At 29.0% G+C, this 17,378-nt stretch overlaps 1 protein-coding gene across 1 annotated transcript; it reads right to left on the bottom strand.

Annotated features, from left to right (window-relative positions):
- Positions 1 to 44: 44 nt before the first annotated feature.
- LOC114410264 (molybdate-anion transporter-like) lies at positions 45 to 3,980 on the bottom strand. Its single transcript, XM_028374131.1, has 8 exons — positions 3,769 to 3,980; positions 2,836 to 2,980; positions 2,566 to 2,734; positions 1,683 to 1,953; positions 1,125 to 1,390; positions 812 to 1,027; positions 605 to 707; positions 45 to 517 (listed from the first exon to the last, which is right to left on the bottom strand). The coding sequence occupies exons 1-8, from the start codon at positions 3,917 to 3,919 to the stop codon at positions 459 to 461; spliced, it is 1,380 nt and encodes a 459-aa protein (XP_028229932.1). The 5' UTR covers positions 3,920 to 3,980; the 3' UTR covers positions 45 to 458.
- Between the last annotated feature and the right edge of the window lie 13,398 nt (positions 3,981 to 17,378).

The raw sequence follows: 17,378 nt of genomic DNA, 5'->3' as shown, positions 1-17,378 counted from the left end.
CCCGAGAGAATAAAGCACCACCATAATAGCTGAGGGTAAATCACTGAAGATAAAATTAAAAAAAGGATGCTTTAATTGAAAGGAGTGCGATTTCATTACAATATTAAAAGACAGAAAGAAATAGTATGGTGGCATATATTAACTATTCCCAACGGGACAAACTTAGATAATGCCCCCACCTCCCCCCCCCCAAAAAAAAAAGAATACCATCAGAACTACCAAAACGGAGATTTCTCCTCAATAGAAATCTAATGCACTACAATATTTATACCAAAAACACTTAAAAAAATTGCTCCACTTGTCCTTTCTGCTTGTTCCTTCAATCCCTTCTCTCTTTGTGAGCATCAGGTTTACCTTCTCACTCAAATCGCATCGTACACAGTCGTAGACGGAAACTTCATTAGTAAGACTGAAGTAGCTAAAGTTCAGTGCCTCCTCCAAACTTAGGCAAAAGCCAGTTAAATGTTCAACGGTTCTGACTCGGCATCCCTATCCTTCATTTGCCAATCTTCTGTTTCTGTTTCAAACAAAAATAAGGTTTAAGCCCATTGCTGTCATATTTCTAAATCAACTTAAGCAACATATCATTAGCATGAGGTCTTACTTGGCTTATCCGAAATCACCATCAGTCGCCTTTGCAAGATACAAGCCACCAAAAGGAAAATTGAGCACATGCCAAACATAACAGTGATAGGGAATGCATCAACCTGCACCAAGAAAATACACAATTAGTCAAAGCACACGCATAAGAAAATACTACTAGACTGTTAAGATCGCGCATTGTATTGAAGTAGTAGATTGTGTAACATACATTGTACAGCACAACACACACAAAAATGTTCAGAGGAATGCGGAAAAAGTTCATGATGGTGCTCCTGGCCTCCTCAGGAATGTATTGAGATCTCATCTTCATAATGGATGGCCAGAATATGCCAACACAACTCTCAAAAGCACAGAAGCCAAGAAGCTGAATGCAACCAGAGAATGAGATGCTTCCACCTTTCACTCCGGAAGGAACTACCAAGAACTGTTCCACAACCAAGACAAGATACAGCAAAATGGTGTGAAATGTTAATCAGAATACTAGGGAGGAAAGAGAAGAGTACATTGGAAAAATAGCATACCGTGGTCAAAATGGGGAGCATCAGAGCAGCAGAAGAAACTGCGAAAACAATCTGCATATAGCTCTCTACTCGGAGTGAAGAGCGGGACATCAACCTCGATGCAAGCGAGCTTCCCAACATTGAAGCCAACATGAATGTTGCAAAAATAAAACCATGGGGAATCTCTTCATCATTTGGGCTCAATGCAGGAGTCCACAGAAACACAAAGGTGTACATTGAACCTTCAAAGAGAGACTGTATAGCACCCAGCAAGGCTATTTTTTCATCTGAAGCACAAAGAATGTAGTAAACAATGAACTTGGGAAGTACAATATGAACAAGAATACAAGACAAGAGATGAATAAAATAAAAGATCACAGAATAAGAAAAGCAAAAGCACAACTTTGATCAATCAGTTCCATTTAGGGTAACTTAAATAACAACTACTATTGGTTACAATAATGTTCATATTTTTTACATGTAAAATGTTAAAAAGATTAACATCATGTATAAAAAGTTTCAAAGTTCAAATTTACAGTATCAAAATGAGAAAAATAAATTTTAAGGTAAGAAATCTACCAGAAGCAATGGCCACAGCAGCACCCCTAAATTGGGTAAGCAAGTCCTTGTTCTCTGAAGGATCCCCAAAATTCTCTGTCCATGAAGATAGTATGATGGCCATACCAATAGCAAGAAAACATGAAGCAGCATCAAAGGGGGCCACAGGTCCAAGAGCCAATGTATCAACAAGTACATTTCCAAACAGCCCAGACAAAATAGCAACAAGACCATTTCCAAGAAATATAGCCTTAGAGAATGTTAATGACAGCCATTGTTGATCAAAGCCCCTCTGACAATGTTTAAAAAAAAAAACAGACAACTCAGAATCATAAATAGACAACATAACGGATATCAAGACCAAAAAAAAAAAAACATTGTAATAAGAAGCATACGCTGAAAACTGTCTCAGCTCTACACAGTGGACTCAATATCCATTTAATGAATCCAATAAATACCAAAATACAATTTTCTCAATTAATATATTTACATGATATACTAAACCTAGACACTTAACTAGACGACCTTGGCATAATGATACACTTTCTAACTATTTTTGAAATTTAGTCGCAAGATCTTAAGTAGTGGTTAGTTCTGTTTAGAGTGACATCTTAAGAAGTTTGTACAATATAATGTATGTACCACACACAAGACTAGCCCCATTTAGAATTTCAGTCCAAAATAAACAAGCTAAAATATCTTTTTGAGGACATAAACGCCACTTTTGAGCCTATGGCAGTTAAAGTTGCATTATATACCATATTTGCAAGTCTTAGTCAATCAATGACTGCCTCTAAAATCCAAATTATGAGGAACTTCCTGCATGTCTTATAATCAACATATCCAGAGAAAATATTCATAATAAACAGCAGATAACTTTTAAAAGCAAAAAAATATTCCTCACCTTGAAGTGCTCGGCAACAAGCCATGATTCAAATGCTGAAAACAGAAGTGAAGTGGCAATACCTCCCAAAATGCGGCCCAACATCAGGACTTTGTATTGAGGAGAATGCTTGGTGATGCAACTCAAAATGTAGGTTATGCAGTAAGTCACACAAGCCCTCTTCCGGCCTCTGATTTCACAGGGTAAGCAAGAAGCACCATTAGACACTGAAAAAAATTATACGACAGGTATGCAACAAGATGAAACAAGAAACCGAAAAAGACGTCTCACTGTTTGTCAGCTAGAGATCCGACAATTGTTCCAAAGAGCATGGAAGATCCAAAACCAGCAATGAAGAGTTGTCCTATGTCCCCTTTCCCGTATCCATATGTACTGTAAAGGTAGTAGACATATGGACCTTGTAGCCAATCTCCAGCTATAGCCATTGAAACATCAACCCGTTAGATTTCAAAAATACTAAAAACAGTAACTCCAGTCCCAACTTGACATTTTCAACAATAGCACGACCACACACACAACCATAGACAAACAGAGCTACCTCTGATTTAATTGCCCAATATATTCATTCGACAACAACATTATCCTCAGAATCGTAAATCAATGATGAAAAATGTAATTAAAATCAGATTAACACATCAAATAAAATGAATCGAACCCCTTGAAGACATAAATTGGCTGAAGGAAAACTTTCCTTTTAAATATGACGTCAGCGTACTTAGAAAGACGAGTATAACCAAAAGTTTAAATAAAATAATAATGAGTTGAGTAAAACACAGTGGATAACATAAACACGTAAAATGTAGTGCACACTGTGCACATCTACTATTAAACCAAAAAACAAAAAAGAGTGAAAATCACAGATTCCAGAACCATTAAGACACGTCACTGATAATAAAAAATGGACTAAGGAGGATCCGCCTGAAACGCTTTTGATTTCTCGCTACTGTCGATTTCACAAACAAACAGCACGTAAGGAAGGCAGCAAGAAACAACAAACAAACGGCTTCTTGGATTTTATTTTAATTGCGTTAATAATTGACATTCAGGCGCGAAAAAAAATGAAAAGGAGAAATAAATAAACTAATCGCATGAAAGAAAGACGGAAGCTGGCAATGGAAATGAGAAATGAAAGAAAGGAAGGTTAGATCAAGGAGAATGAGAGAAGATCTGAGTGGATCTAAGAGAGAAGAGACAGATCTGTACCCATCATGAGGGAATAGACGAGGAGGTAGTTGTTCTTGAAGGAATTGAATGCGGAAGAGGTGTTGATTCGATCCTTGTTGTTCTTGCTCAGCTCCATAACTGCCACAACCGCGGCCAAACCACCGAACACCGTGTAGAAGAACAACTCCATTTTCTTTTCCGACCTTCCTCAGCCAAGTGTGTATCTGTACGATTTCTGATCAGAGAACTACGAAGCCAGGGAGGCTTATATATATGCCTCCAAACGGTGCTCTGATCCTCTGAAGCGATTCTACCGTCATGTTTACTGGCTTAACCGGTTCTACTTTTGTCCTTCTACCACTCCCCCCGGTAAAACACCATACTATTCATGTGAAAATTTTAAATTTATTTCAAAAAATTGACAAATTACTTTACTAAATAATCACATTATTTATTATTAAAAATATAATTTATAGTTAAATTCATCTTTAAATATTATAATAAATTATTTAATAATAAAATAGTCTTCCAAATTTAATAATATGACTAATTTATTAACTTTTATATATTTAAAAATTAAATTTTTATTTTTTAAAAATTAATTTATGACTGTAACACATTTTTTATCCAAATTTTACTATTTAGCCTTTGTTTATTGTACCAGTTTTGGACTTTAATATTTTGTAATTAATGCCCTTTTTTTCTAATGACTTAATTCACGATATCAATGTCACAATATCTCTAATTCAATGAATAAGTATTCGTATAAATTCTATGGTTACAATTAATTGATGTGATTTGTCAAAAAAAAAATAATTGATGTTTGGCTACCAAAAAAAAACTTAACTAACCAATAAACTCTGTGATTGTTTATGATAACAGATTTTTTTTTCTTCATTTATGAAAACAAATTATAACTAATATAAAAAATAATTCAGTCTCATTTTCTCTTTATTTATAGAATAATTTAATAAAAAATTATTCAATTAGTTATTCTTGATTAGAATTTTTATTATTAAAATTACTTATGTCATTTAATTTTTCATTTATGTGTTTAAATTTTTTTTCTAAAAAAGAGAAATACGCATTTTCCTCATAAAAATAAATACGCATTTACATTATTAAATATCACCAAGAATAATTGTTAAATATATATATATATTGACATTCTTATAATTGACCAATTCATATCAAGAGGTTTTGTGCATTTAGTTTTGACTTATTGCAATTTTTACCTATAATTTTTATTTTTAATAATTTTTACTCCTTGATAAATTAATTAATTTGGCATATTTTATCTTTTACTTTTGAGAAATTTTGATATTTATCCTCCATTATTTGTATGTTAATTGGCTAACAGGATTGATGTGAAATATTACAATTGCACTTTTTATTTCAATTTATTTTTTTTATACTTTTGGATGGATTTTCTTTCTTTTTTAATAAATTTTACTCTCAACTTTTATTCTTATTAAGACAATAAAAGGACAAATCACAAAAGTTAAAATTTGTAAATTTTCCAAAAATTTGAATAAAATACACTAAATTAATTTATTAGAGATAAAATTTATCAAAAAAAGTAAAGAATTAAAGATAAAAATAAAAGGTGCAATTAAGCCTTTAGTTTTTTTATTAAATAAATCATTTATTCACGGTGCAAAATAATTTACTTTGTCATTAATAAAAAATTGTCATGTATTATAGTAATCAATAACTACTTTAAAAGTCACATAAATAATAATTTTTAAAAGTTGATAGTATAATTTTTTTACACGTGCATAGATTTTTTAGTATAACAGTTTACAAAAATGATTTAAACGATAAGACCAACAATGCACACTTATTATTGATTAAAATTATTATACATTATTGATCAGGGTATTATTTGACAGTTTGTTAAGCTAATTCTGATTAGATTAATAATAATTAAAAATAATACAATATATTAAATAATAAACTAAAACATTATAAAAAATAAGTAAATTTTAGATTGACATAAATAATCATATTATATGTTTTGTAAAATAACTATGATTTAGTGGTTGGAAAGAAAATATTTAATGGTGAAGAAAGAAGACGAGAGAAATTGCAGTTTTAATTTTTCTTACCGATTTTTTTAACAAAACTAAAAAATAATATTTATTGAAAATAAATGTTTTTTAAGATAAATACCAGTGACGATAAATTTAAAACAATAATAATCTATCATATATTAAAAATTGGGATCTAAGTGATGTAGTTTTTTGTGGAGTTTCTAGGTTTTGGATCTTCTTCATTAATGGAGTCATGTGTTTCTTGAAGTTTAATGGCAGCATGAAGAAAGATGAAAGATGATTGGAGACGTCATTTCAAGGAGAAGATGAGTCAAGAAGAAGTTCACCACCATAGGAAACCATGAATAAGAGCTTGAAGGTAGAAGAAGATAAATGGAGGTGGAGAGAAGAAACACGGAATTTTGTGTCTCAAATAAGGTCTGATTGAAGTGTAATTCTCAAATGATCAAAATTAAAAAAATGCACACACATGACATTTATTTATAGCCTAAATGTCATACAAAATTGGAGGAAAATTTAAATTTCTATTCAAATTTCACTTGAATTTAAAATTAAATTTGTGGAGCCAAAATTTCACTAATTATGATTAGTGGATTTTAGCTATAGTTCAGTCCGTTAATCCAAGTCCAAGATTTTCCACTAGGTGTGCTTAGGTGTCATAAGACATGTAAAGCATGAAGGACATCACAAAGTGTGACTATATGATATGACAATGGGTGTAGCAAGCAAATGTTCACCTCCCCCTCTAAAATTTAATTGAATTAGACTTCTCCATATTCAATTAATTTTATTTCCCAACACATACATCAAATACTCATTTAATGCATGTGAAATTACAAAACCACCCATAATACAAAAACTAGTCTAGGTGCCCTAAAATACAAGGGCTGAAAAATCTTACATTTTTAGGGTATCCTACCTACATTATGGAGCCATAAATATAAGACTAAAAAATAATGAAATCTTAATCTAATATGTACAAGTGAGTTCATACTTAGCCCATGAGTTTGAAATCTATCTTAAGGCTCATAAAAATCCTAAGACCTTCTCGTACATCTCTAATCTTCTAATAATCTTTTATCCAATGTCCTTGGAGGTATGATTACATCACTAAGTGACCCAAATTGAATTAAGTTTTGTCTATTTTTTAATCTAATATAATTAAATTTAATTGAATTGAATTTATCATCTAATTTTTTGCGGCCCAATCCAACCAATCAACTTTAATTGAATTGGATTGGGTTGCTAATTGAATTAGACCATTAAAAATTCTCACATCTTTAATTCTTGAAAAAAAAATCCTCAAACTTAAAAATAGTACAAGATATTTTTAAAAATTATTTTTACAATTACTCTTTGAATATAAAAAGATAAGCATAAATCATAAGGATATAATCAATTTAAGTAACTCATTCATAATAATAAAATATAAAATTCATAATCCATTTAACAACTCACAATATTCATAAAATATAATATTATTTTCCAACTTAAAATATTAAAGTGAATAATAATCATTACTAATTATAAAAATAACGAAGTCTTAAACAATATAATGAAGAAAAGATTAATATAAGTGCTTACTTTAAGGTTTTTTTATATTAGTATGCACTCTTAAACATATAATTAGTATTTTGTTATATGTTTGCTTATTATATGTGAGTTGAACGGAATTTTGATTAGTTTCAAAATTTTAAACCGTTGCTCAATTTAATTTAAATTAAATTAATTAAAATAAAATTAATTTAATCCATTAACTCAATTCAAACCATAAAAATATAATTAAATTATAATTATATTGAATAAATTTGCGGATTGAGTACTATAATAAGAACTTTTTATGGGGACTAGATTTTAAGTGTAAGAGGCGTGATGGAGGAGGAGGAATGGGTGAAGTTGAATTGTATATGGGATAATGAGGAGGACAACGCGGTTTGGTACTGATCTTCTTCATTATTATTTCTATTTTATTTATGACAAGTGTATAAAATATTTTAAAAAAATGTTTAATCACCCTTTTATCCTTGTAGTTATAGTAACTTTTTTTTTAAGTCTCTGCAATTTAAAATATCTAATTTTAATTCTTATAATTACATTTTTTAAAATTTTTTTAATCCCACGGTCTAAACTTGTTATATGAATATGTTTTAAAACTGCTACAAAATTGAGATTATCTAAATTTGTTGGCGATTTTTCATTGCCAAATTTGGTTTTGTAGTAGTATGAAATGATTTTGATGTAACTATGTTAGACCATTTTAGATAATAAGAACAAAAGGCTAATTTTTTATTAGAACTATAAGAATCAAACTGTGATATATTAAACTATAGAAATCAAAATAGAAAGTTATAGTAACTATAACAACTAAAAGAGTAATTAAATCTTTTTTAAAATATCTATTTTAGTGTTTACACTACTATCATTTTAATCTCTTTTAATTTTTATATATATCATTTTTAATTCTTTGTGTCTACATTTGTGGCTAATAATGGTTAAAAATAGTATGTTTAAAAACTAAAAGAAGTAATTTTTAAGTTTGGAGACTAAAAGGTAAAAATTTTATAATTATAAGGACAAGTATGTAATTATATCTTATTTAATCAAAATGACAACTTCTAATTAGAATAATAGAAGGAGGCTGGAATTTTTTTAATTTCATATTAATAATTCTAAAATATTTTTAAAAATGTTAACCAATGCTCTTAACAATTAATTATGAAAATAAGAATAGATTTTTATTTAAAATTAATAATTATTTTTAAGTAATTTTTTCCATAGAGTTTATTAGATATTATTTGACTAATATATTTAATACACTTTTAACAACAACTAATATTAAATACTACTATATTTATTTATTATTTAATACGTTCTTTATTGTGATTATTAAAAAATTCTTTTTCATATTGTTGTCGAACCAACAAAATATTGTTCCGACACGACTACGCGCCCACATTACATTGTGCATTAACGAATGAATAATCAGTTTCATAAATAAAGTATAACACAAAGTTGAAAAATATAATGTTGGTTACTTTAAAGTATCCATTATATTAATTAAAAGAATAAATACCAATTCAACTCCTGAAACTGTGATGGTCAATTAAAATGTTTTTTAAAATTAATAAAATAGTAAATCAATCTTTAAAACAATAAATTACTAATCAATTTAGCATCTAAAATTGTAAATTATTAATCAAATTAATTTATGAAATTAAAATGGTTAGTCAAATTGATCTCCAAAATAAATAAAAATAGCAAAATGATGCTCAAAATTATAAATCATTAATCAAATTAGTTATTTTGTTAATGGTTGGTGTTATCTTAGAGCATTTAAAAGGTTTAATTGGTATGTTAAATTCTTGAGTGAGAGTCAATCAAGCACACATGTGTGGTTGTCACGTCACATGGATGAATACGATCAAAAAATTGATAAATGAACAATAATTTTGTTCCATGCTTTCCTTCTTCCTTGGCTCATTAGTTTTACATTAATTTTTTTGTCTATCATTAAGAAAATCTTGCCACAATAATCCTTAAAATAAAAATTGTGTGAAACTTGCACATTTAGTTATGCATGTTTAATCAAGTGCTTAAAAATGTCGAGTCCATTTGTTTATTTATGCATGTTTTACACAAATTGATTTTAAGGGTTATTATGATTGCATTTTCTTAATGAATAGATAAAAATTAATATAAAACTAATGCGTGAATGAAAAATAAAGATGTAGAAAAGAAAATATCTATTATTCTACCAACATTTCAATCATTTTCACTCTTGTGACACACCAATCATGTATGTATTCATAGTTAGCTAGTGTTTTAGGGTGGTCTTAAACCTTATATACTTTGTTGTTATCGGAAGACTTTGCATATTCAGTCTTTGATCTTAGGCTACTTAGTCACCTCAAATAATTCATGCAACAAGTGATTAGGATTCTCATGCATCGATTCATACTAGGATCTCCTATCTCGATCGACTTCCTTAGGGTGGCTTCTTGATATCCAATTTGTACATTTTGCATGCTAGTCATATCCATCATGTTAATTATGTCAAACCCAACTATCTTGTCACATCATCCACACATTCTAACCGCCCAACGACTTTTCATACCTAAACTAAGATTTTACAAGGGTGATTTGTTCATTTGGTATGTTTCAAAATACTATTTTTTCACTAATGTATCTTCCCATCATGTCTTTCACCATACTCCACCTATCTCTACCAATCAAAAGTTGTTTGTGACACATTTGAATCCCCTTTGTATTTTTGGTTCAAGCAATTGTCATTTGAGGGCAATTCTACCTTTTCAAAGACATTAGATGACGTCAACTAATAACATAGAGATTAAATTGATTGATGATCATAATTTTAGATAATAAATTAACTAATCATTTATAATTCTAAGCATAATTTTGACATTTTATCAACTTCAGGTGTGAATTTGATTGATTATTATAATTTCAAAGACTAAATTAATGATTCACTCAAGTAAAAAAAATAACAATTAATAATATTAATATACTTTTATCCAATAAAAAATATTTGTTAATTTTAAACTAACATCTCTAGGATGTGTTATCAAGAATCTTATCTTTATAATAAATATTGTAATGAACCCACTAAAATACTTAATGGCGTGTGACAAATAGCTCGATAATTTGTTATAAAAATTATTTTTCAACATTATTGTTGCAACCCAAGGAGAATATTAAATATTATGAGTTAGGCTTTAACCTCATCCAAACAATTGTGAGAGGAAGGAACTAGTAAGAGAGCAGGCCGAATATTGATTTAAGTGGGACTGTGGGAGGAAAGAAAAGAATGCCAAATGGGGCTCAATGAATTAATGCTTTTTTGAAGACCTATAAACAAAATGATTACAAACTAGAAAAAACCTTATCAGCCAATGTCGGGTTAATTGTCTGCCTCTGGCCTCGTTGATGGGAAGAAGAAGAAGAAGAAACATTCAGTCAATCTCTCAGAGGTTGTAGCACTGTTGCACTAGGTTGAGTTGAGGTAAGGTTTGTTTGTACGATTTAATTAATGTATGAAAAGGCAAATGGAGTGGATCATGAGAGCTAGCTAGCAAGATGGCCACTTCCAACCCCAGCACATGTCGATCATTGCACTGGATTTCTAATTTGCCATGGTAGGACCTCTAGATTTTTTTCCATATGCAATTTCTTTAAAAAAAAGAAAAAAGAAAAAGTGGCTACAAAAACATTATCTCCATAATTTTACACATGCCCAGTTGTATCAATACCATTGTTCGAAGTGTTCATTTAAGATTTCTTTCTTACATGAAAATTACATCCAATAGCCAGAAAACATCTTAAGGTTTTAAATAGAGAGAAGAGGGACGGTGAAGTGATCTAAATAGAGTTAAATAATGCACTTTTTTTTTACCTATTAACCAATTTTAATTGAAATATTTTTGTTTTTTACACTCAATTTCATTTCAACCAAACAATTTTATTTTTCACTCTTTTTTTACTCTTTCATTTTTTTATTCCTCACTTTTATTCATTTCCACTCTTCACAATCAAACACAATGTAAGTTTACTTTTTTATCCTATTGCTCTCATTTTTCATTTGAACCTTATACAAATTGTGATACTTAAATATAATGCGTAAATACCTTACCCTATGGAAATCTGCCTACTTGGAAGAACTATTAGCAAAGAGGACTATGTTCGTAGTGTTTTTCAGTAATGAGCAAATAAACCAATCAATCGATATATGCTCGTTTAACAGAAGCATGTGCTAAACTTTAACTTCTGAGATTTGATGAAACATTTTCTATTGGTTCGATAAGGTCAACCGTCAACGAGTACAAGAAGCAAGAGTTCTGGTAAGTTGTAGGAAAACCAAGGCCAACTAGCATTTTCTTGGAGTTATAGCTTAAATTTCAACTTCCAAAATGTGAACAAAGTATATAATAAAAATAAAATTGTTAAGGTTAGTTCGTTAACTGCCAACTTATGAACTTAAAATTATTTTACTTACTTTAACAATAAAATTACGAGTAAATTATCCTAACTTAAAAACCTCTGATTTGACAATTGACATTATGGTGGTCTTTTTCATTTCTAATGTTATGTCTGAAAAAAGTTACAAATGAAGCAAGTATGTTAGAAAATGAGTAAATAAAAAAACTGAAGCTTTTTGTATAATTTCCTAAAATTATTTACATAAATTCGGTAAACTGTAAAAGGTTATTAGTATAATTTATTCTTAATTTTGTAAAAATCCGTGCAACGTACGAAACTTTTTTTTTACGGGACGAAACTTAAAATACTCACAACTGTTTTTTCATTTCCAAAACATAGATAATTAATTTGATAGAATATATATATATATATATAACCATATATTAGCTACTTAATCTAACCTTTATTATGGGTTAATTATAGATAGCACAAATACTTTTCATTGAACAATTATATTTATGAACAAAAATATTTAATGGACTCACATTACTTATTTCTTCCTAAAATAAGTGTTATTTTATGTTGTTTTGTATAGATTAAGAAAATTTAATAAATAAATGAAAGATAGTAGTAATTTTACAACGGATAAATGATTAATTTTGTTCCTATAGTTTTCACTTGATAACAATTTTATCTCTGGACTATGAAAATGAATAATTTAATCCATAAATGTATAAATGTATTAACAATTTAGTTTAACAGTTAACTTATCTCGGTTTCTGTTAACATTGGATGCATATATGACACGTGAAAGTCAATTTGACAGATCCACGTGTGCAGGGGATGTTCCATGTGAGCCAATAATATTATGGACTAAATGTTAGTAAACTTTTTTAAAAAAATATTGATTTTTCTATTTTCAAACCTAGAAGCTATTTTTAGAAGAAGTGTCTTATTCCTAATTTTGTGTTAATACGTTATTATGTAATGACACTTTGGTTCCCAGAATAAATATAACCTAATGATAAAATAGTCTACGACCCTGGCATGAATTAAAAATGTGCAAACAACAAATGAGACAATAGTATATTATTACTCAATATATCTAATGTTTATTTAGAATGTTGTTATTTGTTAATTTATATTAATTTCATTCACTCGCCGCATCAAAAAATTATTTGTTCTCAAAGTGCATCAGTCATTGAATCAACTGCAGTTGAAGTTTCACCGTAAAGTGCCCCTCATGTTAAAGTTGTAAATGTTCCAACATTTGTACCAACAACACCTACATTTAGACCACTTCCAATCCACTCCTATGAGTAAAGTTTTCTTTCTAAGTGGATCATCTCCAAGAATGAACCAACCAAATTTCATGGATTATATTCCTACACCACATTTTCAGCGTCCTCAACCTCCTTCTAAGTAATTCATGGAAACAATCTAATATTTTAGATGATTAGGCTCCGATGAATAAGTTGTCACCTCTTATGTTCTATTTTTTTTTTAAGAACTAATTGCTTTTTTAACTTATTCTTTTGAAATTTCTATTGTGACAATATTATGTTAGACTTGTGGTTAGAATGATGAATATTAATACATAATTTGGTGTATTTTTTTTAGTAATGTGATATTTGAAATTTTGCTACTATTTGACTGTGTTATGAACAAAATCTTAAGTTTAATTATGAATGTGTTTTTAATTCATAAGAACCATTTTGTCATTTAAGTATTGGGAACAAGAGTGCCATTGCGTAATCATGTATCAACAAGAAATCAAGAAGAAAAAACTTTTTCTCAAAATAATTGTTAGGTTTGAAAATAGAAAAATCAACTTTAAAAAAAATTCATTGTCATTTTAGTCTAAAATATTATTGGTTGACGTGGAATGTGAAATGTCCCTCTACACATGTAGATCTATCATCTGAATCCTCACATGTCACGATGCACTTAATGCTAATGAAAACGAAATAACTTAACAGTTGAACTGAATTGTCGATATATTTGTAAATTTTTAAACTAAACTGTTCATTTTCATAATAAATGGATAAAATTGTCCGAAACTACTAAGATAAAATTGACCATTTATTCTTTATAAAACCGATGAGAAAGAGTAATATTAATATTAAATTCAAAAACTAAATTGACATTTATTATGTGTATTGATGAAATAGAGTAACTAATAGTATTACATTAAAAGCTAAATACAACATTTATTTTGGGACCATTTTTTTTTCAACGACACTTGTTTTGGTAAGAAGGAATATTATTGTTTTTATATTCATTTACGCATGGTATTAAAATGTAAAGATCTCTTTGTTCTTCAATTCTTAACCAAGTGACTGGGTAGGTAATAGTAAGGTATATATTACCAAACAAATAAATGAATAAAATTATTATAGAATGTCGGTAATGCGGCAATTTGATCCCATTCTGTGTGCATTAGGGATCTCTCCATGACTGCTTAGCAAGTCATCGTCACGATTCATGGCAGACATTGACATTAGAAACCTACATAATTGAACCTTCCTAACTGTTGTTCCGCACAATGTGAACCTTTACTTGACACCACGTTTATGCACGACTAATGTTACTAATGTTAGCCACTTTTTTTTTAATAGCATTCGTGCCAACCTCTTCTTACACAATTTTATCTTGTCATATAAAGAAAATAAACTATTTTTTTTTTACTGAGGTTAAGAAAATGTCAATTATCCGTCCTAAACAATTTTATATTGGTACTGATGATATGTATTGAACCTGTGATCATATCCTTGATTAGAAGCAGAACGCAAGCAGGCAGATTGGTAGTTACATGATTTTTTTTTCACAATTGAATTGATGTTTTCTTGTAATATACTTCCGTATTTTTTTCTACAATCTAATTTATATACCTTGCCTTTGGGTTTTCCTTTTAAATTATCATTATTACAATTCATGTCGGAATCATAATATACCAACGGGCTAAGCTAAAAGCCCAATCTGTTGCAACAGAACAAGCAATACCCACCAGGTACTTTGTTCTGACTTCTGAGTTCCTTTTGCATATTATTGAAATGAAACCATTCCAGAAATAATAAGGTCAACATTCCTTGTTCAATAATCAATGTGCTTTTTGTTTGTTATTACTATTATCCATGTTTTGCGTTAATTGGCCTTTAAAATTTCAAGCCTGGATGTTTCACCTATATCTTTCAAATTGATGGAAAAACAATTTTTCTTTCTGAAGATGGAAAAACAAATTAAATGCTTTTAGAGTTTCAAATACCCAAACGGATTATTTTAAAACTAAACCATTATATAAATATGTACACACCCATGTCACACCTTGAGTCCCAACTGAATCACGCCTCTAAATTAAAAACAAATGTGTATTGTTATTAAAAAATAAAAATAGTTTATATATATATATATGGGAAAGTAACAAAAGAAACTTCACCACAATCATGCGGGGAAAAGAACAGCCTCTAGCATCAGCAGAGGCTAAATACAAAAACTCCGGAGGAGTTAATAAAACTAGTTTATAAATTGAAAAATTGAAAGTTTATAAACTAGTTGATTTTATTTCATAAAATTTTAACTAATAAATGAGGGAACTTCAATTCCCCTTCCAGGTAGGCAGACAAATTTTTTACGTCAAACAAGGCAGGTTTTTCATCGAGTCATTTTGGCAAAGCTAAAAGCTATTTAAGCGTATTTGCTCAGGCGTATATTTTGTTTGGATTCTCATTTGTAACGCACGTATAATAACGCGACTTTCTACCTCCAAAACGAAAAGTGTTTATTTGAAAATATTTTCCTATCATTTAAAATTTAGTCTTTAAGATTTGTTTTTATGTTTGTTACTAGTTTGTTGGTTGTAATACTTAGATTGCATATTGGTGATCATATATATATATAGTTTCCTCTCACAGTAAAATCAGAAAGAAAAAAAATATAAAGATACACACCCATAATAAAATATCATTTTCTCTTGACACGTACTTCAACTCAAATTCTTTTTAAACTCTCATTTATTATTATATTTATTTATTTTATTAAGTATTGTTATAAAAATTATTTGTATATTGATTATATATGAAATAATTCCACTGTTATCTTTTTGTTGTTTTTGTTTCCTAATTATTTTCTAATAGTGTTCCCTTGACATACCCAACTAGGACTTAAGGGGAATTATCAGGACGAGATATCTTGTATATATTGTATATTTGTTCATAGTATTCTCAAGATTCCAAGATTAATCAGATTAATTTTATCGTGTAGTTGTGACAGTGTTGACAAAATTGTATCAAGAAAAGAACAGATGGTGTGAAATCCATTATTGAATTGAATCCAGCACGTAAATTGTGCGTGTGATTTGGTAATCAAGTTGACATGTTAATTTGGGTAAATTTACTGCCTGCCTAAATGCCACAAAGCATTTAATAATCGACACCGCGTTTGGGAGATAGTGCGAGATCCACATATAATTTTAAAATTTTGTCTCTCTTTTTCCTTATTTCTTCACAGTCAAACACACATGATTATTGAAAAAGTATAAAATTGAAGTTACCCGAATATTTTAACTATATCACGACAAGTATATAACTAATAAAGTTTGACTATGTTTTAAATTAAGAATTAATCTTATATCCAACTCAAAAGACTAAAACTTATAAAAATATTTTAAAAACTTGTTCGAGAGTCAAAGACTTTAATTACTATTGTTAAAAAAAAAGAAAGCATTTTGGCTTTACTAATAAGTTTGTTTTTCTAGTGTCGGTATGTTGAGTTAAGACTAGGTTGTATATTTTGAATGACTGTATTTTGGCATTATTGATATGTATTTGCTTATATTTGCAAATACGTTAATTTCCCTTATGTATCAATTGTGTATAGAACCCTTATTTTGAATGCGTGTGTAATTTATGTTTATTCCCTCTCCTAGTATCCCTATTCAACTGTTATCGGACACTGGTGACATCTATATCAAGCCTAAGCCTTTATTTGAATTTGATATGATTATTGAAAGATTTTTTATGCATGTTCAAGCTGATTTATGATTTGAAAATATATAAATTATCTATAGTTATATGCTAATTCAGCCACTACAAGTGGCCAATCATTTATGTTTTTACCACTATGTGAATCCATGCATGTTAACTTGTTTTTCTTTTCATGGATTCAATATTTCATATATTGAAATATAGATTTATGATCATTGCCTAAAATATTCCCATATTTTATCAACTTAACATTATTAAGGTTTTATTTTCTTAGTTCCAAACCTAAACTAGCTAAAATTTAATCCCAACAAGTCAGACCCTTACGATACACATACTTTAATAATCATTTTATCTTATAAAAAATTAATAATATTTATAAAAAATTAAAAATAATATTAACTAAATTTATATATAACTATGCTGAATCATTATCAAAACAAAAGCTTCATATGAATGATTACATACAAGTTAGGTGAAAAATTACTATGAAAATAAGTGAAAATAGGGGGAGGGGGGAGACTATAAAAAATGAACAGAAAATATTAACGGCAATGTAAATAAGTTGGAAATGGGCAAATAAATAAATAATAGGTAGAACAAGTGGGTGAAAAAACCCCATACAAATAGGTATCAAAATGATGAAAGTGGGTGGAAAAATAATTTTAAAAAGAGAAAAAAA

This window comes from Glycine soja, chromosome 4 (genome assembly GCF_004193775.1).
Source record: "Glycine soja cultivar W05 chromosome 4, ASM419377v2, whole genome shotgun sequence".
Taxonomy (NCBI): Eukaryota; Viridiplantae; Streptophyta; class Magnoliopsida; order Fabales; family Fabaceae; genus Glycine; species Glycine soja.
The sequence above is the reverse complement of the archived record's forward strand: the minus strand, read 5'-3'. Positions and strand labels throughout refer to the sequence as shown.